Source organism: Macaca nemestrina, chromosome 9 (assembly GCF_043159975.1).
Source record: "Macaca nemestrina isolate mMacNem1 chromosome 9, mMacNem.hap1, whole genome shotgun sequence".
Classification (NCBI taxonomy): domain Eukaryota; kingdom Metazoa; phylum Chordata; class Mammalia; order Primates; family Cercopithecidae; genus Macaca; species Macaca nemestrina.
The window spans coordinates 38,949,768-38,974,127 of NC_092133.1; the positions used below are offsets into that span (position 1 = coordinate 38,949,768).

General features: G+C 37.1%; 1 protein-coding gene across 4 annotated transcripts in view; it reads right to left on the reverse strand.

Annotated features, from left to right (window-relative positions):
• CYP2C9 (cytochrome P450 family 2 subfamily C member 9) overlaps positions 1 to 5,114 on the reverse strand; it is a 51,163-nt gene extending 46,049 nt beyond the window's left edge. For 3 of the 4 annotated variants that reach the window (XM_011738266.2, XM_011738259.2, XM_011738254.2), the window contains exons 1-3: positions 4,904 to 5,113; positions 2,634 to 2,796; positions 2,311 to 2,460 (exon numbers count right to left, since the gene is read on the reverse strand). In XM_011738266.2, the coding sequence (XP_011736568.2) occupies positions 2,311 to 2,460; positions 2,634 to 2,796; positions 4,904 to 5,071 (481 nt within the window). In that variant the 5' untranslated portion in view covers positions 5,072 to 5,113. Of the gene's footprint in view, positions 1 to 2,310; positions 2,461 to 2,633; positions 2,797 to 4,903 lie in introns of all 4 variants that reach the window. The other variant, XM_011738245.2, reaches the window with a different exon arrangement.
• Positions 5,115 to 24,360: the final 19,246 nt, after the last annotated feature.

A 24,360-nucleotide genomic window follows, 5' to 3' on the forward strand; every position in this document is an offset into this window, starting at 1 on the left:
ATTAGCCCTTTGTCAGATGGATAGATTGCAAATAATTTCTCCCATTCTGTAGGTTACCTGTTCACTCTGATGATAGTTTCTTTTGCTGTGCAGAAGCTCTTTAGTTTAATGGGATGCCATTTGTCAATTTTGGCTTTTGCTGCCATTGCTTTCGGTGTTTTAGTCACAAACTCTTTGCCCCTGCCTATGTCCTGAAAGGTATTGCCTAGGTTTTCTTCTGGGGTTTTTATGGTTTTAGGTTTTATGCTTAAGTTTTTAATCCATCTTGAGTTAATTTTTGTATAAGGTGTAAGGAAGGGGTCCAGCTTCTGTTTTCTGCATATGGCTAGCCAGTTTTCCCAACACCATTTATTAAATAGGGAATCTTTTCCTCATTGCTTGTTTTTGTCAGGTTTGTCAAAGATCAGATGATTGTGGATGTGTGGTAGTATTTCTGAGGCCTCTGTTCTGTTCCATTGGACTACATATCTGTTTTGGTATCAGTACTATGCTGTTTTGGTTCCTGTAGCCTTGTAGTATTGTTTGAAGTCAGGTAGAATGATGCCTCCAGCTTTGTTCTTTTTGCTTACAATTGTCTTAGCTATACAGGCTCTTTTTTGGCTTCATATGAAATTAAAAGTAGTCTTTTCTAGTTCTGTGAAGAAAGTCAATGATAACTTGATAGATATATCATTGAATCTATGAATTACTTTGGGCAGTATGGCCATTTTCACAATATTAATTCTTCCTATTCGTGAGCATAGAATTTTTTTCCATTTACATCATCTCTTTATTTCCTTGAGCCGTGGTTTATAGTTCTCCTTGAAGACGTCCTTCACATCCCTTGTAAATTGTATTCCTAGGCATTTCATTCTCTTTGTAGCAATTGTGAATGGGAGTTCACTTATGATTTGGCTCTCTGCTTGTCTATTATTGGTGTGTAGAAATGCTTGTGATTTTTGCACATTGATTTTGTATCCTGAGACTTTGCTGAAGTTGCTTATCAGCTTAAAGAGTTTTGGGGCTGATATGATGGGGTTTCTAAATATACAATCATGTCACCTGCAAACAGAGACAATTTGACTTCTCTTCCCATTTGAATACCCTCTTGCCTGATTGCTCTGTTCAGAACTTCCAATACTATGTTGAATAGGCGTGGTAAGAGAGGGCAACCTTGTCTTGTGCTGGTTTTCAAAGTGAATGCTTCCAGCTTTTGCCCATTCAAAATGATATTGGCTGTGGGTTTGTCATAAATAGCTCTTATTTTGAGATATTAAACTTTATATTTAAAGAGCTCCCAAATTCACATCTATGGGTCCTAAATAGTGACTTTATTCAATAGTACTCTGAATGGCTGGGCATCGAACAGCTGGAAATCTGTTAGTTTGTTGTGGCATTCACAGATAAATCTGATTTTCAGTCTTTCACTTCATTTGGAAAACAGAATTTTAAAACAAAGTAATTTGGTATCGAGGCTGACAAACAGATACATTGTAAAACTTCATAGATGAGTAGAGATGGCAGTGGAAAAAATAATTACCATAAATTTCTAAGCCAAAATTTCATAAATATGGTGGGAAAAAGATAAGCATAACTGAAACAGAGCAAATTATACTTAGGGAAAATAGATTACAGAGTTACTACTAATAATTAAAATCTAGTTAAATAAATCATTTTGTAAATTGACATTTGTGTATTTCACAGAATTATGCTACAGCACATATTTACTGAAAATATATAAATCAAGAGTAACAAGAAATAATTAATACTATTTTTTAAATAATACCATGTTTACAGAGAAATAATAATTGATGAGAACTGCTGTAAGATATGCCTAAGCAAGCATGGGCCTAAAAGAAACCCCAGACAAGTCAGTGAGACTGACCATACAAATACAGTCCAATTAAATAAAAGCACATGCCATTTGGTTCATGCTCCCTAGGGGTGTGATAGGGCCATTCCCACCATGTCTATTCTCTGGTGACTTGTTCTGGAATAGGTAATGGGAAAAACTGCTCTTTAACTCTTTCAAAAAATGAACTCAAAATCTATATTCATGATTTCTTATTTGAAAGCAAAGAAGCAAAATTCAGGAGAACACAGGATTAAATGAGCCTTTTATACCCACAGTGTATGCACAATCATGTCTGTACACACACAGCACAAATATGTGCAAATTCCCTTGGCTCTCAGCCTCAAACTCCCACTTCACATGAGCTAACAAGTAGGACTCATAATGAAAGATATGGCCACCCCTGAAATGTTTCCAAGAATGTCAGTAGAGAAAATAGCAGTCCAGTAAGGTCAGAGATACAGAGTAGGTTCACCCACCCTTGGTTTTTCTCAACTCCTCCACAAGGCAGCGGGCTTCCTCTTGAACACGGTCCTCAATGCTCCTCTTCCCCATGCCAAAATTCCGCAGCGTCATGAGGGAGAAACGCCGGATCTCCTTCCATCTCTTTCCATTGCTGAAAACAATTCCTAACAAGAAGAGAAACAGAAACTAGGAGGGAGATCCCAGGCAAGAAAGAGGAAGCTAACACTGGGCAGCCACGTGGATGGGCCAAGCTCTGCCTGAGAAGCTCTGCAAGTCTCTGTTTTCTTACCCTCCCCATCTCCAAGATGGACACTGAAACAGACACATGCACACCTACCAAATCTTCTGTTAGCTCTTTCAAACAGTGGGAAATGGCCTCTTCCAGAAAACTCCTCTCCAAGATCAATCAGGGCTTCCTTCACCGCTTCATATCCATGCAGCACCACCATGCGTTCCAGGCCAAAATACAGAGTGAACACAGGGCCATAGACTTTTGAGAGCTAGGAAAGTAGATATAGATAATAGCAAATGCAGCAACTATTTCGTCCATTTACTAAGCCTCACTTAGAATGATATTTTCATTCTATTTGTATGCTTTTATTCAGCCACACAGGCTTCAGATATTTCTGAATTTTACATATAAACATGATGATGATTATATTCGCCACTCAGATGATCTGTGATGTTCAAGGCAATAGTCAGACAATTGCTGCACAGATTACAATTAATCCTCACATCAACATATTCAGCAGGTCTATTTACTCTATTTTAAACAAACAGCGATGTGTGGTGGCTCACACCTGTAATTTCAACACTTTTGGAGGCTGAGGCAGGTGGATCACAAGGTCAGGAGTTCAAGACCAGCCTGGCCAATGTGGTGAAACCTCTTCTCTACTGAAAATACAAAAATTAGCTGGGTATGGTGGCACATGCCTGTAATGCCAGCTACTTGGGGGCCTGAGGCAGGAGAATTGCTTGAACGGGAACCCGGGAGATGGAGGTTGCAGCGAGCTGAGATCACACCACTGCACTCCCGCCAGAGCTACAGAGCAAGACTCTGTCTCAAAAATAAATAAATAAATAAATAAATAAAAACTGAGCTCAGAGAATGACAAATTCATTTTCAGTGTCCTACAGCTAATATACAGAAGACCCAAATTTGAAACTCCATTTATTCAAATGCTAATGCTTGATATATTTATCAGCACTCTTGAGACCACCTTAAGACCAATACCCAGCTTCAAGAACTAGCAATTTCCTGGTTTAATAGCCTTTTATGAATAGCGTGCATCATAGCATTTATACTAAAAATATCTCTCTATGGACTCCACTTAGGACTCCCAAAAGCCCACATAGAGGCACCCATTGCCAGGTCAATAGTCCTCACAGCAGTACTCCTGAAATTAGGTGGCTATAGGATTATACGAATCATTTTAATCCCTCACCCCCAACAGAGCTTATAGCTTATTCCTCCCTCATACTATCCTTATGAGTTATAATCATAACAAGCTCCATTTGTCTGTGCCAAACTGATCTAAAATCACTCATTACTTACTCTTCCATAAGCCACATGGCACTTGTTATCATAGCTTTTCTCATTCAAATCTCCTGAAGTTTCAGCAGTGCAACTGTCCTAATAATTGTCCACAGACTAACCTCATCCCTATTATTCTGTCTTTCAAACTCAAACTACAAATGAGTTCACAGCCAAACCATACTACTAACACGGGAACTTCAAACACTTTTCTCCCTGATAGCCATGTGATGACTCCTAACTAGTCTTGCCAACCATGCCCTGCCCCCTACCATCAATCTAGTAGGAGTAGTCTTCATAACTATAGCCTCATTCTCTTGGTCTAATCATACCATCATGCTCATAAGGTTTAATACACTAATCACAGTCCTTTACTACCTGTATATGCTAATTATTACACAACAAGGGGTATTCACATATCATATTAACACTGTTAAACCATCTTTCACTCGAGAAAAAACCCTAATACTTATACATCTTCTGACTCTCTTCCTACCATTACTAAACCCTAAGGTCATTTTGGGGTTTATATATTGTAGCTACAGTTTAATTAAAACATTAGTTTGTGGATCTAATAATGGAAGCCTGTAACTAATTATCTACCATTTATCTGCTTTTGCTGGTCCTGAATCCACAGCTATTTCCTTTACAACAGGCATAAATTAATTCTTCAGAGAAGTTCAGTTTTCATGGCTATTCTGAATAAAACACATGGCTAGTATAGTAGAGGACTTAATAAAATCTCTAACAACAAACACGTCCCTTACCATTTACCTTCAGCAAAATTTATAGCAAATGGCTATGAAATGAAGAAGAAACACAGCATTTCAAACTATTGACTTGTTATTTTGAATCTAACATGCAAAGACCCAAATCTTTCTCTACTCACAAAATACATGATTTCATTCCACTATTTCTGACACTGACAGACTGGAAAAGGCAACAAAAGCCTTTCAAAGTATTTTACTTTACAATGATCTCTTGTAACAATGTACCTCAAGGGATATACTTTAATTCAAAAAATACAGGTGAATTTACTTACCTTTTGCAAACCACTGAAGGAGCATACTTACATTGGTTAAGGATTTGCTGACATCCTTAATACCTATCTTTAGGATATTTCCAATGACTGGGAGAGGAGTGGGGCCAGGAGGGAGTTTTCCTCTCCCAGATCTCTGTCTCCAGAGTGAAAGGAGAAGCAAACAGGAGAGACAGAGCACAAGGACCACAAGAGAATCCATTGAAGCCTTCTCTTCTTGTTAAGACCAACATGAGCTTGCACTCCAAGCCTTTTATAACACTCCATGCTAATTCAGTGTGTGCCTCTTTGACGAATAAAGTGACCAATCACCTAGGTCCACTACAGGCTCCTTCTGAAAGGACTTTGACCCACTGATAGAGATAAAAATAAAATGTCCTTTGATCTTGTTCTCCTTCATTTCAGTGCCCACTCTGTACATTCCTGTTTCATTGTACTAGGTTGGAGCCTAGGTATTGGTAATAAAAAACAAATGTTAACTCAGATGGTTCCAATGCACCATCACGATTGAAAGCACTGAAGTAAATAATCTGATGCAAAAACAATTACTCAAAATTCTGAATTCTTAGATTAATAACCAGTTGGGAACTTATGATTTTGAGGGAAAATAATGTATTCCATGCCTTGTGTATTTAAAAAGTATGTCAATGCTATACAAAGATTAGGAGACTTTGTTCTTTATAATGAAATCCTTTCAAATATTTAATATAGCCTACTAAAAATACAGCAGCTTAAACATGAAATAGCTAGCATAACTTGTATATCTTAAATAACCAAACATATATCAAATAAATTAGTTTAGCAGATATAAACACCTTTACAATTAAACCTGCTAAAAAAAATACGTGAAGGCAGGAATTGTTACTTTTTATTTTTCAAATGGGAAAAGGGAGACCCTGGGAGAACAGGACATCTGTCGGTGCCACACAGATCATAGCTGGCAGAACTGGGATCTGAGCTGAGGTCTTCTGATGCCCATCATAGTGTGTTATCTCTTACACCAGAGCTGCCTTGAGAACAATTACAGCAAAACAAAACAAACTTCTAAACATTAGTTATTCTGAATATGCACCACATTGATTCTGCTCATAAAACAGGCTTCACATTAAATAGAACTCCTTATTTGTCTCTAACGAAAACAGCACCAGAGATGCTCATGAAAAGAAATAAGAGTTCTCCCTTCTCCATCACTGCAGAGGTGAAAAGCTCAGTGTAACTGAGGAAAGAATTTGGTGCTAAGGGTTTGAGAAACTTGGGCTTTTCTATCCCCCAGTCACCTCCAGACCTGGCTGCTTTCTATTGTTTTTGGTCTCTCACTTTCAGAAATAATGTAATAATGCACAGCAAGCAAAGGAAATTATGGACAGAACCACAGCTGTGGATGCAACAGAGGATGAGAGGTAGGAAAATCACTGAATGGATCCACAATACAGAACCACCACAATGTATAGACCTTAACAGGAGCTGACATATTGAGTTGAGGGTCTAAATACAACTAGAAAGATACACTTTACTAGATCACTAATGACAATACTTGTGCAAAGCCATTTTCTTTAACTATATCATCATATTTGTGCTAAATTCCCTAGTGGGTTTATTTCCATTTCTTTTATTGAGAAAAATAAAGTTATGTTAAGACACAGCTGCACCATGCTTTACTGGTCATTTTTAACATGGATTCTAACAATTTACAGAGAATTGTTATGCCTCATGTCCCTTTGGAATCTCTCAATTACCTTTGCTTACAATAAAATTGACCCATTTCAGGAATGAGGAAGCTGAGCCTTGAAGATTCAGTACCTTAACCAGGAACATGGTGTCTACCTTAGCCAGCACCATGTTCCATGTCTTATGGGACTAGAACCCATAAGCCCTGCATCCTGAAGGTTTCATTTCAAGCAAAACATTGAGTTCAATTGAGTCTACCAATATTTACTGATTGTGTACAATGATTCAGTATTTTGTGATTCAGTCTAGTAAATGATTTTCAAAATAAACATTAATTTCATCAATAATTGCAGCCCCAGTTGACTAGATTGAGAGGTCAGAAGAGTTTGGTTTTATAACCTTTAGTTCTTGGGTAAGTCAAAGGCCTTGGAGATCCCTTTACACAGGACAAAGAAAAGCAATAACTTTTTCCCTGACTCATGTAACCCTAAACTCTAACAGAAATATACTACCTTATTTTGGGTAAAATAAGCTCAGTTACTCTCTTTAGTATAATCATTTCATTCCTTCAGAGCTAGGTGTCCCAGCTCGGCTCCTTCTCTCTCCTACTGAGTTGAGGCTCCTGCCTAGATCTTTCAGTTTATAGAAAGAAAGAATTACAGATAATTTGTAGACAGAAGGGATCTCTGAAATCAACTAAACTTTGCTTTGTTTTTTTTAGAAATGAGCAATTGTTGACTCAGTGAGACAAAGTATCACAATGCGTCAGTATAAGACTATTTATTTATTTATTTATTTATTTATTTATTGAGACGGAGTCTCGCTCTGTTGCCCAGGCTGGAGTGCAGTGGCACGATCTCTGCTTACTGCAAGCTCCACCTCCCGGGTTCCAATCATTCTCCTGCCTCAGCCTCCCGAGTAGCAGGGACTACAGGCACCCACCACGACGCTGGTCTAATTTTATTTTATTATTATTATACTTCATATTCTAGAGTACGTGTGCACAACGTGCAGGTTGGTTACATATATATACATGTGTCATGTTGGTGTGCTGCACCCATTAACTCGTCAATTACATTAGATATATCTCCTAATGCTATCCCTCATCCCTCCCCCGACCCCACAACAGGCCCCAGTGTGTGATGTTCCACTTTCTGTGTTGAAGTGTTCTCATTGTTCAATTCCCACCTTTGAGTGAGAACATGCGGTGTTTGATTTTCTGTTCTTGCCATAGTTTCCTATGAATGATGGTTTCCAGCTGAATCCATGTCCCTACAAAGGACATGAACTCATCCTTTTTTATGGCTGCATAGTATTCCATGGTGTATATGTGCCACATTTTCTTAATCCAGTCTGTCATTGATGGACGTTTGGGTTGGTTCCAAGTCTTTGCTATTGTGAATAGTGCCGCAATAAACATACGTGTGCATGTGTCTTTATAGCAGCATGATTTATAGTCCTTTGGGTATATACCCAGCAATGGGATGACTGGGTCAAATGGTATTTCTAGTTCTAGGTCCTTGAGGAATCGCCACACTGTCTTCCACAATGTTTGAACTAATTTACAGTCCCACCAACAGTGTAAAAGTGTTCCTATTTCTCCACATCCTCTCCAGCATGTGTTGTTTCCTGACTTTTTAATGATCACCATTCTAACTGGTGTGAGATGGTATCTCATTGTGGATTTGATTTGCATTTCTATGATGGCTAGTGATGATGAGCATTTTTTCGTGTGTCTGTTGGCTACATAAATGTCTTCTTTTGAGAAATGTCTGTTCATATCCTTTGCCCACTTTTTGATGGGGTTGTTTGTTTTTTTCTTGTAAATTTGTTTGAGTTCTTTGTAGGTTCTGGATATTAGCCCTTTGTCAGATGAGTAGATTGCAAACATTCTCCCATTCTGTAGGTTGCCTGTTCACTCTGATGGTAGTTTCTTTTGCTGTGCAGAAGCTCTTTAGTTTAATTAGATCCCATTTGTCAATTTTAGCTTTTGTTGCCATTGCTTTTGGTGTTTTCGACATAAAGTCCTTGCCCATGCCTATGTCCTGAATGCTACTGCCTAGGTTTTCTTCAAGGGTTTTTATGGTTTTAGGTCTAACATTTAAGTCTCTAATCCATCTTGAATTAATTTTTGTATAAGGAGTAAGGAAGGGATCCAGTTTCAGCTTTCTACTTATGGCTAGCCAGTTTTCCCAGCACCATTTATTAAAGAGGGAATCCTTTCCCCGTTTCTTGTTTTTGTCAGGTTTGTCAAAGATCAGATAGTTGTAAATGTGTGGTGTTATTTCTGAAGGCTCTGTTCTGTTCTATTGGTCTATATCTCTGTTTTGGTACCAGTACCATGCCATTTTGGTTACTGTAGCCTTATAGTATAGTTTGAAGTCAGGTTGTGTGATGCCTCCAGCTTTGTTTTTTTGGTTTAGGATTGTCTTGGCAATGCAGGCTCTTTTTTGGTTCCACATGAGCTATTAGGACTTATTGTTTGAGAAATTACGTTTTCTCTCTCAAAGAATAAAGATTTTCAACCTTTTTTTCCTCAAATGCCGAGACCAGCTGAGTCAAGGAAACCCTAAACCAGCAGCACTAGAGGAATTAAAGACACACACACAGAAATATAGAGGTTTGAAGTGGGAAATCAGGGGTCTCACAGCCTTCAGAGCTGAGATCCCTTAACAGTGATTTACCCACGAATTTATTAACAGCAAACTAGTCATTAGCATTGTTTCTATAGATATTAAATTAATTAGAATATCCCTTATGGGAAATGAAGGTATTGGCCAAATTAAAGGAATAGGTTGGGCTAGTTAACTGCAGCAGGAGCATGTCCTTAATGTACAGATTGTTCATGCTATTGTTTGTGGCTTAAGAATGCCTTTAAGCAGTTTTGCACACTGAATGGGCCAGGTGTTCCTTGCCCTCATTCCGGTAAACCCACAATCTTCCAGTGTGGGCATTAGGGCCATTATGAACGTGTTACAGTGCTGCAGAGATTTTGTTTATGGCCAGTTTGGGGGCTAGTTTATTGCCAGATTTTGGGGTGCTTGCTCCAAACATGTCCCCTTTCTTTGATTTGCAAATCAATAAAAGCAAAGACAGTTTTGTCACAGTGAGCTACTTCTCACAGGAGTCAGGATCTGCATTTGCAGACTATACAAAGATAAGCAACATAGATTAAAAGCACAATCATCATTGAAATCACAGAGCTTCCAAGTGTTTTTATTCATTTTAATGGGTTACTAGCTGCTAATTTGACTGCAGCTCCTTTAAGCACTCCAGTTCCTGGCATTAAGGTCAGGTGTACCTGGGATGCTTTCAATATTTGTTCTTGTAATTTTGCTCTATCCAAAAACAAGTTTGTAGAGTGTCCTTCTGGATGTTTTTTTATGCTTTCCCACATTTTGATCTTATTAAGAGCATTTAATAGTTTCTACAAATCCTTATGTTAAGCTCCTAGAGCAGGCCATATCATTTGAGGTTGAGGTGCCACAATACCGCCATGGTTTCAGATAATAGGAACTTTTGATGTATTCCTTATCATTTCTACCATCTGACCATTTTGTTCAGATCATCTGAACATAGTATGGCCGTGGCACACAGACTGAGAGGTGCAATTCAAGCTAAACATCCTCTTAGGGGACCAATCAATAATGACTCCATAGGAATCATTGTGCAGCACCGCTGCCTGTTCTGCAATGCAATCTTGCTAAATAAGTATGTTTGTTATTTCTGGCCAGGTTCTACTTTGTTTCTACTTCAAATAGGTTTTTGAAGGCCGTATGCCTCAATTATAGGAGCAGATTTATTATGGTAAATAATGAGATCAGAAAGCATGTGTAACTGTGTCAGAGCAATTGCATCCAGGCATTATTGCCAGCCAAGATTGATAAAAATGCCCAATAAGTATAACTGTTCTCTGTGTCAGCCCTTATTGAAGGAATACTCATGGCAGTGTTGATAACCACTATCATAGCTACCATTAAATTATTCATTGTCACTGGTTGTCCCACTTTTCTCAGGTTTTCTTCTGCCATCTGTGACAGCTTCTTGATCTTTCCCCAGGTGGGTGGCTGTGTTCGATGGGCACTGATCGTGACAGTTGGGGTCCTCCTCAGCATCAGTCTCAACATGTTGCAGCTGCAACTGGTGGGTCCTCAGCATCCTCCTGGAGTCTCTTCCTTGGCATCTGGCTCATGACAAGGTTTCAGGTGTCTTGTTGGTATCCAAATTGGCTGTTGATTTTGTCCTTGAGAAACACAAGCATAACCTCTACCCCAAGTTATTATTTTACCTATTTCCCAACTTTTTGTTATTGGATCTCTCCACCAAATCAGTTGTTTTGTTTCTGTCTTTGCAGCTGGTTTCTGTGGATGCTGTTCAGCTGCTGATAACATCAGGCTCAAAAAATTTAAAGTTAATAATGCTAGCTTCAGTTGCATCTGTGGGGTTCCATATTCTCTGTCTCCCATTTTCTGCTTTTGCAACTGCTGTTTTAGGGAGAGATTCATTCTTTCCACTATGGCTTGTCCTTGAGAATTGTATGGGATACCAGTAATGCGTTTAATGTTCCACATAAAGAAAAATGAAGCTAGAGTTTAGCTAGTATAACCTGAGCATTATCTGTTTTAATAGTAGCTGGAATGCCCATCACTGCAAAACACTGCAAAAGATGACATTTAACACAGGCAGAAGTCTCTCTTGTTTGACAGGTAGCCAAGAAAAAGTGAAAAAAGATGTCCACACATACATGTATGTAAGCTAGTCTCCCAAATGAGAGAACATGTGTGACATCCATTTGCAAAGAGAGTTAGGTTCCAGTCCTCGAGGATTAACTCCTGTAAAAGATGAGAAATGTACCATTTGGCAAGTTGGGCATCGCTGGATAATAGCTTTAGTTTCTTTCCAGGTAATGCTGTATCTGTGTTTGACACCAAAGGCATTAACATGGGTTAAATTGTGAAAATATCCAGCATTAGATATTGCATTAGGAACTAGGCGATCAGCCATTTGATTCCCTTCAGTCAAAGGTCCTAGAAGAGGTGTATGAGCCCTAATGTGAGTGATGTAAAAAGGGTGCATTCTACTCCTAACTGCTATTTGCAATTGGGTAAATAAAGTCATCAGTTGTTCATCTGTATGAAATCATAACTGAGCATTTTCAATTAACTGTGTGGAATGAACCACGTATGAAGAATCAGAAATCACATTAATAGGCATATCAAAAGCAGTCAATACCTCAATTACTGCTACAAGCTCTGCTTTTTGAAGTGAAGTATACGGCGTCTGGAAAACTGTACTTTTTGAGCCGAAATAAAAAGCTTTACCGTTACTAGACCCAGCTGTAAAAACATTCTCAGCACCTTCAATTGGTTTAAATTTAGTTATTTTGGGCAGAATCCAATTAGTTAATTTCAAAAACTGAAACAACTTCATTTTAGGAAAATGATTATTGAGAATACCCCAAAGTCAGCTAAATGGGTTTGTCAAGTAAGACTTTTTATAAAAGCTTGCTGTATTTGTGCCTTCATGAGAGGGATAATAATTTTTCCAGGATCATATCCATGTAATTTAACAATCTAAATTCTCCCAATCCCTGTAATAGTAGCGATTTGATCTAAATAAGTAGTTAGAGTCCATGAATTAGTATGTGGAAGAAAAAGCCACTCTACTAAGTCCTGTTCTTGGACAATAACACCAGTAGGTGAATGCTGAGTTGAAAAAATTAGCAAATCTAGAGTCTTCTCTGGATCTATTCTATTTATATGAGCTTTATGGACTTGCTTCTCAGTCAGTTGTAACTCTGCCTCAGCCTCCTTTGTTAATTGCTGAGAGCTGGTGAGACTAAGATTTCCTCTAAGGACAGAAAACAGATTACTCATGGCATAGGTAGGAATGCCTACAGCAGGTCGTATCCAATTAATGTCCCCTAGTAATTTTTGAAAGTCATTTAATGTTTTTAATTGATCCCTAGGTGTGGTTACTTTCTGTGGCACAATGGTAGTGTCATTTACTAAGGTCCCCATGTAGGAGTAAGGAGTAGTAGTCTGAATTTTGTCAGGAGCTATAATTAAACCAGCATGAGAAATTGAATGTTGCAAGTGATCATAACATTGGAGTAATATTTCTCAAGTGGGGGTAGCACAAAGTATATCATCCATATAGTGAATAATGTAACACTGTGAAAATTTTTTACAAGTAGGTTTAATCGCTTGGCCCACATACTTCTGGCAAATTGTTGGACTGTTTAACATGCCCTGTGGCAGCACTTTCCAATAATAACTCCTGGCAGGCTACAGGTTGTTTACTGCAGGAATTGTAAATGGAAACCATTCACAGTCTTGCTCAGCTAAGGGGATAGTAAAGAAACAGTCTTTTAAATCTGTGACTATTAAAGACCAATTTTTTGGAATTATAGCAGGAGAAGGCAATACTGGCTGTAAAGCTCACATAGGTTGTATAACTGAATTGATGGCTCTTAGTCAGTTAACATTCTCCATTTACCTGATTTTTTTCTTAATTATGAAAACTGGAGAATTCCAAGGGGAAAATATTGGAGCTATGTTACCATTTCCTAATTGTTCAGTAACTAATTTCTCTAAAGCCTCCAGTTTCTCTTTACTTAGCAGCCATTGTTCTACCCAAATTACCTTATCTGTTAACCATTTTAAAGGTATAGGTTCTGGAGGCTTCACAATGGCTGCCATCAAAAATGATATCCTAATCTTCAGCAGGAACTTTTTAAACTTTGCAAATTTTTTTCTAGTCCCATACCAGGTACATACCCCTTTTCATGCATTATATGTTGACTTTGAGGGCTATATAATTGTTCTGGAATTAGAACTTGTGCTCCCCATTGTTGTAATAAATCTCTTCCCCAAAATTTATAGGTACAGAAGTTATAATTGGTTGAATAGTCCCAGGTTGTCCATGGGGCCCTTCACAATGCAAAATATAACTACTTTGATATATTTCAGGGGCTTTACCAACTCCAGCAATGTCAAATTGAGTGGGTTGAATTGGCCCCGTGGACAGCCAGTGCTATAGAGAAATGACTGAAATGTCAGTTCCTGTATCTACCAAACCTTTAAATTTCTTTCCTCGAATAGTTATTTCACAGGTAGGACATTTATCAGTAGTTTTATTTACTCAATAAGTTGCTTTGCCTTGTTTATTTGTGCTTCCAAATCCTTCCATTCATTTAACTTCACTTTTTCCCATTCCTACATACAGCACAATCAGGAGCTGTGCTATGCACTTTCCTGGCTCTGCTTTCCAGGGAACAGAAGTAGATATAAAAATTTGAATTTCCCCATTGTAATCTGAATCAATGACTCCTGTATCTATTTGTAAGCCTTTCAAACTTAAACTAGACCTTCCTAAAAGTAATCCTATTGTCCCTGCTGGCAAGGGTCCACAGACTCCTGTTGGGACCTTTTGTGGGGGTTCCCTATACAGAAGGCTCACAGCTTTTGTGCAGCATAAATCTACTGCGGTACTACCGCCTGTGGTGGGGGACAGATACTGTACAGGGGTGAGGGAGTGGCCTGAACTGGAAATGTCCCAGTTTAGAATGGGGCCTTAGATGGGCCCCTCATGGCATTTTCTGAAATTGGGTTCCCATCTTTATCAAACTTAAAGTGACACTGACTAGCCAAATGTTTTCCTTTTTTACATTGTGGACATATTTCAGGCTCAACGGTTTTCTTTTTTCCCCTATCTGGTGGCCTGACTCGCTGATTTTTTCCACATTCTTTTTTAGTATGACCATGCTTCCTACAGTTGAAACAAGCTCCAGGAATTGGAGTATTTCCTTCATCCACTCTCAGTACTGTCATTACCTGTGCCAACACAGTAGCTTTATGCAGATTACCTCCGATACCATCACAGGCCTTGATATAATCAACTAAATGTACTTTCCATCTGATAGGTTGCAGAGCAGCCTGGCAAATGGGATTAGCATTGCCAAAAGCTAATAACTGCAACATTATATCCTGAGCAGCTGAATCTGCAATCATCTTTTTAAGAGACTCTTGTAACCAAGCCATTAAATCAACATATGATTTTCTTGGTCCCTGATTTATAGCAATAATGGAAGTGTATTGTTCTCCACATGAAGTGATTTTTTCCCAAGCTGTAATGAACACTCATCTAAGCTGTTCTATGGCATCATCCTGCATGACCACTGGTGCATGTAAACCATCCTAGCCACCAACCCCCAAAAGTTGGTCTGCAGTTATATTAATTTGAGGTTGTGCCTGGGTGTTACAAGCATCCTGAATGGATGCTTCCTCTGCCCACCAAGTTTTAAACTGTAAGAACCGAGCAGGAGTTAGACACACTCGAGTAAGAGCATCCCAGTCAGTAGGTATCATCCAACTGGAAACAGTAACATTCTTTAATAGTTCCATTACAAAAGGAGAACCTGGTCCATTTGGATTTATAGCTTGTTTAAATTCTTTGAGTAATTTAAAAGGAAAAAGCTCAAATGTAGCTGTAATATTTCCCTCTTGATCTGGGGGGTGTATTCTAACAGGAAACTGCCAAGTCCTCTATATGACCCTCTCATCTAGCTTACTGAATTCCTGCCTGAATAGAAATAAGAACAGTCACTCGAGGTGCTGCTCAAACAGTCACTGGGGCAACTACTTTTCACCCAGTGTCCTCTGGATAAGAAAGATCTGGAGGTTCATTTTCTTCACAATAATAAGGAAGTGATGAAGAAAGGTAAGGATGAACCTCTCCTTCTTTTGTCTCTTTAGCTTTAACTGGTAAACATGCTCTGTAACCTCTTCTGTTACTTCACTATACTCTCCTTCCTCCTCATCAGTGTGAAAAAGTTCCAAGGTGAAACGAACCAGACTCCACACTTGTCCCATTGCTACCCTGACACTTCTGTACTCCCTTTCTTACTCACCATGGAGATTGCTTTAAGAGTACTCGGGTATCCTCCAGCTAGTTTTCCATTCCAACTGCCGCTCCGGTGACCCTTCGACCTGTATTCGAGCCCCCATGATGGATGCCACTTGCCAAGACCAGCTCAGCTGGGGAGACCCTAACCCAGTGGCATTAGAGGAATTAAAAACACACATACAGAAATATAGAGGTGTGAAGTGGGAAATCAGGGCTCTCACAGCCTTCAGAGCTGAGATCTCCTAACAGAGATTTACCCACAAATTTATTAACAGCAAACCAGTCATTAGCATTGTTTCTATAGACATTAAATTAACTAAAAGTATCCCTTATGGGAAATGAAGGGATGGGCTGAATTAAAGGAATAGGTTGGGCTAGTTAACTGCAGCAGGAGCAAGTCCTTAAGGCACAGATTTCACATGCTATTCTTGGTGGCTTAAGAATGCCTTTAAGCGGTTTTCTGCCCTGGGGGGACCAGGTGTTTCTTGCCCTCATTCTGGTAAACCCACAACCTTCCAGTGTGGGTATTAGGGCCATTACAAACATGTTACAGTGCTGCAGAGATTTTGTTTATGGCCAGTTTCGGGGCCAGTTTACAGCCAGGATTTTGGGAGCCTTGCTTCCAACACTCAAATCTTCGAGTTATCATGTTGGCTAAATGAATGACTTATTTTACAATAACCTGTGATCCAATTTTGTGATATCAAGTGTCTTAAACTTTTTATATTTAACAAACTTTCCAAAATCAAATTCTACCTTTGGTCCTTATTAAAATTTTGATATTAGTCCCCTGAAGTCCAAAAGAGATATATTTAGCTTATTTGATATAATAAAATCATACAGAAAATATTGTCATATATAAAGTGATGTTTAGCCTTCCTTGGATTATATTTATATAAATGTGTTATTAGTATGTGTTCCTGAATTCTATGAAATTCCTGTGCTTCTGATATATCTTAGCATACGTTATCAGTAGTAATTATGATTATTATGTAAAATTCTTATATGCCACAGATTTAACCAAATTTCCTTGTAAATTGTGTATTTAACTATGACTGTTCTGAGACTTCTGTCATCCACAGTTGTGTTACTTTTATCCTTTTCAAAAGGTGGTTTTACAATCAGCTATAAGACTCTGACAAGTGTGCTTGAATGCAAGTTTCTGATAACTCTGGAGATTGTGACACTAGAATAAAGGAAAAACTTCCAAGACTCCCATGGAGAACTGAAATATTCATGAATATCAAGCAAAACAAGAGTTAACTGCATGAGCTGAACTAACAGAAGATTGAAATAATTATTTTATGACATTTTGCTTAAAACATTGCTAATCCTTTGTTTGTTTTTCAGAGCCAAGAGAACTTTGCTTTTGGGCTATATACAGCTTTTAATAATTGAGTAAACTCTACTCCTATAAGCAAAATTTGGAGCATGTTTCTTTCTACCTGATGTCTTCAAAATTTGGAAACTAGCTGTGAGTATTCTTATAACAATACAGTTACTTACATAAGATTATTAAGAATCTATTTTCTTTTGTAACAGGACACAATAGGAGATACTGGTTATTTTACTAAGGTTTTGACTGGAATGGCATGCATTCAATTACAAACAAGCTCTTTAAAGGAATCAAAATTGACTTGCAGAACCAATAAAAACCCCCTGGGAAAGCTGGCCTCATACCTTGTTTACACAGTCACTGTACAGGTTTCTGTCCCATGATAACTAAAGGATGTCATTTTCTGACAAGTCCAGGGGCCCCAAATTTTCCTGGGACCTTGAGGTGAGGAATTCCTCCAATTAACACAGGAATTCGTAGGTACAAGCTGGGCCTAAGGCATTGAAGCTAAATCTGGGATTTTTTCTCAAATGAAGTTCTAGTAAAGCCAATTTAAACAAAAACAAAAAACAAAAAACAAAAAAAAAAGGAGCCGAAATGGCAAACAATTATTTTTGCTGACTTTATGCAAATACTCTGGACAAGTATAAGACTAAAATTTATTTTGCAAATGAATTTGTCCTATGATTTGTCTGTAGTGAAAATGGGATTACAAAGAGAAAAATTGTTTCACAATAAACTATAGCACAATTGTTTTTAGACTGTAGTCTTGTCTAACAGTTTTGATTTTTATTATTTTCTAAAGTTTGGACTGCATTTGAGAATTTTTCCTGCCTACAAGTCTCTGAAATAATGTTTTTCTTTTTTTCTTCCTTCCTTTTCTCCCAATTTTTTCCTGATTTGAAGTAACTAAAATTTAAGCTGTTCTTTCTTAAAGCCCTGTAAACTGAAGCTAGACAACTTAAACTTCAGAAGAAAATAACAGTAACCTATTTACATACATAAACTACTTTCATACCTGCCTACTAATGTATGGACTTCAGGGTAATATGGTCTGTATCAATTTTCCAGGATTGTTATTTTTGTTGTTGTTGTTTGTTGTTGTTTTTCTCCCTTCTTCTCCTGATTTTCTCTTCATAAAATGTGCGACTTTACCACCTGTTAAAAATGAGCTTTCCTAATAATTCCTACCCATCTAGGAATACATTGTCCTAATCAGGAGAGATCAGACAAAATCTGAAACTAGAGACTCATTTTCTTGAGAAATGCTTTTTCCAAGAGAAAATAAAAGTTGGAAAATGTGAAAGGAAAATAAATCTCAGGGTCTCAAAATCACTAAGCCAAAGGGAAAAGTCAAGCTAGGAACTGTACTGGGCAAACCTGCCTCTCATTCTATTCCTGAATAAGATAGCTACAAAGAGCTTAAAAAGCTACATATATCCCTCACAGTTTGGCCAGAAGAAAATCACTTGTGGACAAAGGACAGACATTAATTTAAACGTTAAAGAAGCTCAAGAAACTCCAATGAATATATCCTCAGAGACCCATATCGAGACATATTATAACTTAATTTTCAAAAGACAATGACAGAGTTGTTGAAAGCAACTAAAGGGAATTTTCACCAGTATATCATTAAACTTTTTTCAAAGCACTAGAAGGCAAAGATTAACATTTTTTAATTTTTAAAATGGGGAAAGGGAGATCTGTCTAGTGTCACATATCTGATTATTTGGCAGAACTCAGATTTGAATGGAGATCTTATGATTTCCATTGTGGTACATTATTGCTTATAACACAGCTGCCTCAAGAGCAATTTTAGCAAAACAAAACAAACTCCAAAAGCATTTGTTTCCCTGAATGTATACTCTAGTAACTCTGTTCCTTCATCAAAAAAGTCATCACATTAAATAGAAGACTGTTATTTCACTCAAAGGAGACAAAGGTCATAGGTGTTCAAGAGAATGGAAAAAAAATATAGTGTTTTCATCTCTCCATTACTGCAGAAGTAAGACATGTTCAGAATAACCAATGGAAGAGCCAATCTCAGAGAATTTAGTAGAGAACACTTGAGAAATTATGCTTCTCCCACCTCTTAGTCACCTCCAGACATAGCTGCATCTGTAACTTTTTTCCCTGTCATTGTCAGAAATAATAGAATAAGGTAACACACACCAAGAAAGAGAGATGATAGAATAGCAACAAAATGTGCTTCAGTGGTATACAGGAGACAGGTATATTATCAAACAGACACACAGTGAAGAATGACCACAATGTACAAAACTGGATGGAAAACTACATTTTTGGTTATGAGGATCACCAGGCATATCTTGAAGATATTATGTGCTCAATTCCAGACCACCACAACAATGCAAATATTTCAAAAGAGCATGACACATGATTTTTTTGGTTTCCTAGGATGTATAAAAGCTATGTTTATACTATACTGGAGGTAAAGTGTGCAATAGCATTACACCTAAAAAGTGTGCATAACTTAATTTTAAAATACTTTATGACTACAAAGTGCAATGATCATTAGAGTCTTCAGCAAGTCATAATCTTGTTGTTAGTGGAGGGTGTTAGCTCAGTGTTGATGGCTGCTGACTGATCATGGTAGTGCTTGTTGAATCTTTGAGTGACTGTGAAAATTTCTTAAAATAAAACAACAATGAAGCTTGCCACATTAATTGACTCTTCCTTTCATGAAATATTTTTCTATAGCATGTGATACTGTTTAATAACATTTTATCCACAGTAAAACTTCTTCCAAAATTGGAATCAATCCTCTGAAATCCCATTGCTTCTTCACCAACAAAGTTTATGTAATATTTTAAATCCTTTTTTGTCACATTAACAATGTTCAACAGTAGTATGTTCATCGTCAAGGAAACAATTTCATTGTTTATCTGTAAGAAGCAACTCCTCATCCATTAGAGTTTAATTATAAGATTGCAGCAATTTAGTCACATTTTCAAGCTCCACTTCTAATTTTCTAGCTATTTCCACCACATTTGCATTTACTTTCTTTACTGAAGTCTTGAACCTCCAAGTCATCTATGAGGGTCGGAATCAATTTCTTCCAACTCAGGTTAATATTGATAGTTTAAATCCTCTCATGAATTACAAATGTTCTTCATCTTTTTCAAAAGGTTTTTAATTTACTTTGCCCACATTAACCTGAGGAATCAGTATCTCTGGCAGGTATAGCCTTCTGAAATGTACTTATCAAATAATAAGACTTACAAGTTGAAATTACTACTTGATTCATGACTGCGGAATAAATGTTGTGTTGTCAATAATGAAAATAACATCTCTTGATACATCTCCATCAGTGCTCATCGGTGCCATGATTAGGTGTATTGTCAAGGAGCAGTAATATTTTCAAAAGAATTTTTTTTCTGAGTGGTAGATCTCAAAAGTGGTCTTAAGATATTCAGTAAATTATGATGCACACTGATGTGCTGTCATCCAGACTTTGTTGCTCTTTTTTCTTGAAAAAAAATTTTGAAGTATTCTGTCAAATACATTTTCCATGCTGTTTACTTTATCTTCTCTCTCAGGAATGCCAATAATTCATAGGTTTGGTTGCTAGACATCATCACATATTTCTCAAAGGTTTCTTCATTTTTTAAAATTCTTTTTCTTTATTTCTGTCTGACTGGGTTAGTTCAAAAGACTGGTCTTCAGACTCTGAAATTCTTTATTCTGCTTGATCTAGTCTATTGGTAAATCTTTCCATTGTATTCTGAAATTCTTTAAGTGAATTTTCCAATTCCAGAATTCTGATTGATTTTTTAAAGATGTTTTTCTTTTTCTTCATTTCCCCAATTACTTTAGTAGTTTCTTTGTGTTCATTTTCAACCTTGTCTTGAATCTCATTGATCTTCCTTGCAATCCATATTTTGAATTCTTTATATGTCATTTCTGAGTTCTCATTTTGGTTAGGGTTCATTTCTGGGGAGCTAGCATGATCTTTTGATGGTTTACAACATTCAGATATTTCATGGTATCAGAATTCTCATGATGGTTCCTTCTCATGTGGAGAGGATGCCACTTTAAAATTTGAAATTATTTTTCTGTGGATATAATTTTTTCTTTCCTTATTATTTCTTTTCCTTTATCATTCTCTCCCTTCCTATGGGGTGTAACTATAGAGTATATTGGGTAAGGTCTTTTGGCTTTTCTTCTATAGAACTATACCCTCTGTCAGCAGATTTTATATCAAACTGTCCGATTCAACTTATAAGCAAGTAGATGGCACTTACAGGTAAGAACCAGCTGTGGCACAAGCAGATGGGTATGTAGGGTATCTTTGTTTACTGCGAGATGTTCTCTGTTGTTTCAGGTGATAAGCCGGACATTGGAGTGCCCAGTTCCCTGAGCTTCCTGTTCTGTGGGGATACAGGGCCACAGCTGGGCAAAGCTGGCTTACCCATAAATACCTCAGTGATGAGCACAGGCACGGGGTTTGATAAGTATGGCTGAGAAGTTCCTGGTAAGATTCACTGATCTCTCCATGAAGTGTGACTGGGCTGCACCAGCTCCATGTCCTGGATAGACAGAAACATGATGTTTCCCTCTCTCACAGACACAAAATTTAAATAATATCAAGCATCTTCTCTGACTACAATGGAATAAAACTAGAAATCAGCTGGGTGCAGTGGCTCACACCTGTAATCCCAACACTTTTGGAGGCCAAGGTGGGTGGATCACCTGAGGTCAGGAGTTTGAGACCAGACAGATCAATGTGGAGAAACTGCCCCCCCCCGTCTTTACTAAAAATAAAAAAATTAGTCAGATGTGGTGGTACATGCCCATAATCTCAGTTACTCAGGAGAGTAACTGAGGCAGGAGAATCACTTGAACTCAAAGTTGCGGTGAGTCAAGATCACACCATTGCACTCCAGCCTGGGCAACAAGAGCAAAACTCTATCAAAAAAGAAAAAAAAAACCTCAAAATCAATAACAAAAATATTGGAAATTGTACAAATACATGGAAATTAAACAATACACTCCTGAATGACCAGTGGGTCAATGAAGAAATTAGGATGGAAATTGAAAAAATTATTTTAAAAAAAATGGAAACACAACATACAAAAACCTATGGAATGCAGCAAAAGTAATACAAAGAGGGAGTTTACAGCTACAACTGCTTGCATCACAAAACAGGAAACTCTTCAGATAAGCAATCTAACGATGCATCTTAAAAAATAAGTAAAGCAAAAGCAAACCAAACCCAATATTAGTAAGAAAAAAGAAATCATAAAGATCAAAGCAGTAATAAATAAAATTGAAATTTAAAAACAATACAAAAGATCAACAAAATAAGACATTTGTTTTTTGAAAAGTTAAACAAAATTGACAAACCTTTTGCCAGAATAAGAAAAAAGAAGAGAAAATACAAATAAATCAAAGATGAAAAAGGACACATTACAACTGATACTGCAGAAATTCGAAGGATCATTAGTGGCTACTATGAGCAACTTCATGCCAATAAATTGGAAAATCTAGAAGAAATTGACAATTTTCTAGTCACGTAAAACCTACCAACATTGAATCATGAAGAAATCCAAAACCTGAACAGACTAGTAACAAGATCAAAGCCTTAAGAAAAAGTCTCTCAGTTAAGAAAACCTAGGACCTAATGGCTTCACTACTGAATTCCACCAAACATTTAAAGAAGAATAATACCAATCCTACTCAAACTATTCCGAAAAATAGGGGAGGAGGAAATACTTCCAAACTCATTCTACAAGGCCAGTATTACCGACACTGAAACCAGACAAAAAAAGAAAAATTACCAGCTAATATCGCTGATAAATATTGATGCAAAAATCCTCAACAAAATACTAGCAAATCAAAATCAACAATACATTAGAAAGATCATGTATCATGACTAAGTGGGATTTATGACTGGGATGCAAAGAAGGTTTAATATACACAAATTAGTCAATGTGATATACCAATAGAATGAAGGATAAGAATGGTATGATTATTTCAATTGATGCTGAAAAAGCATTTAGTACAATTGGACATCCCATCATGATAAAAGCCCTCAAAAAACTGGGGATAGAAGGAACATACCTCAACATAATAAAAGCCATATATGATAGACCCACTGTTAGAATCATACTGAATGGGGAAAACTGAAAGCCTTTCCTCTATGACCTGGAACATGACAAAGCTGCCCACTTGTCACCACTGCTATTCAACATGTTACTGGAAGTCCTAGCTGGAGCAATCAGACAACAGAAAGATATAAAGGGCATCCAAATTGGAAAGGAAGTAGTCAAATTACTCTTGTTTGTAGATGATATAAACTTATATTTGGAAAAGTCTAAAAACTTCCCAAGAAAATTATTAGAACTGGCAAATTCAGTAAAGTTGCAGGATATAAAACCAACATGCAAAAATCAGAAGCATTTCTATATGTCAACAGTGAACAATCTGAAAAAGAAATAAAGGAAGTAATTCCATTACAATAGCTATACACAAATAAAATATTCAAGAATAACTTAACCAAAGATCTCTACAATGAAAACTATAAAACATTGATAAAAGAAATTAAAGAGGACACCAAAAAATGGAAATATAATCCATGTTGATGGACTGGAAGATTTAATGCAAAATCTTCAACAATTGTTAAAATGTCCATACTATCCTAAGCACTTCACATATTCAATGAAATCCCCATCAAGACACCAATGACATTCTTCACAGAAATAGAGAAACAAATCCAATAATTCATAGGGAATGAACAAAAACCAGAATAACCATAGCTCTCCAAAGAAAAAAGAGCAAAACTGAAGGAATTATATTACCTGACTTCAAATTATACTACAGAGCTATAGTAATCAGAACAGCATGGTACTGGCATTAAAACAGATACATAGGCCAATGGAACAGAATAGAGAACCCAAAAATAAATCCACACACCTAAAATGAACTCATTTTTCACAAAATTGCCAAGAACATACCCTGGGGAAAGGATATTTTCTTCAATAAATGGTGCTGGGAAAACCGGACATCTATATGCAGAAAAACGAAACTGGACCCGTATATGGTGAGAGCACCATATACAAATATCAAATTAAAATAAATTGAAGACTTAAATCTAAGACCTCAAACTCTGAAACTACTAAAAGAAAGTATTGAGGAAACTTTCCAGGACATTGGTCTTGGCAAAAATTTCTTGAGTAATACCTCAAAAACATAGACAACCAAAGCAAAAATGGACAAATGGGATCATATCAAGTTTGAAAAGATCCTGCAAAGCAAACATTCAATGAAGTGAAGCAACAACTCACAGAATTGGAGAAAATATTTATATACTATCTATCTAACAAAGGATTAATAACCAGAATATGTAAAGAGCTCAAACAACTCAGTAGGAAAAAGTCTAATAATTCTATTTTTTAAATGGGCCAAAGATTTGAATAGAAATTCCTCAAAAGAAGACATACAAATGGCAAACAGATATATGAAAAATACTCAACATCATTAAATCTCAACCCACTTAAAATGGCTTTTATCCAAAAGATAGGCAATAATTGATGCTGGCAAGGATGTGGATAAAAGAGAAC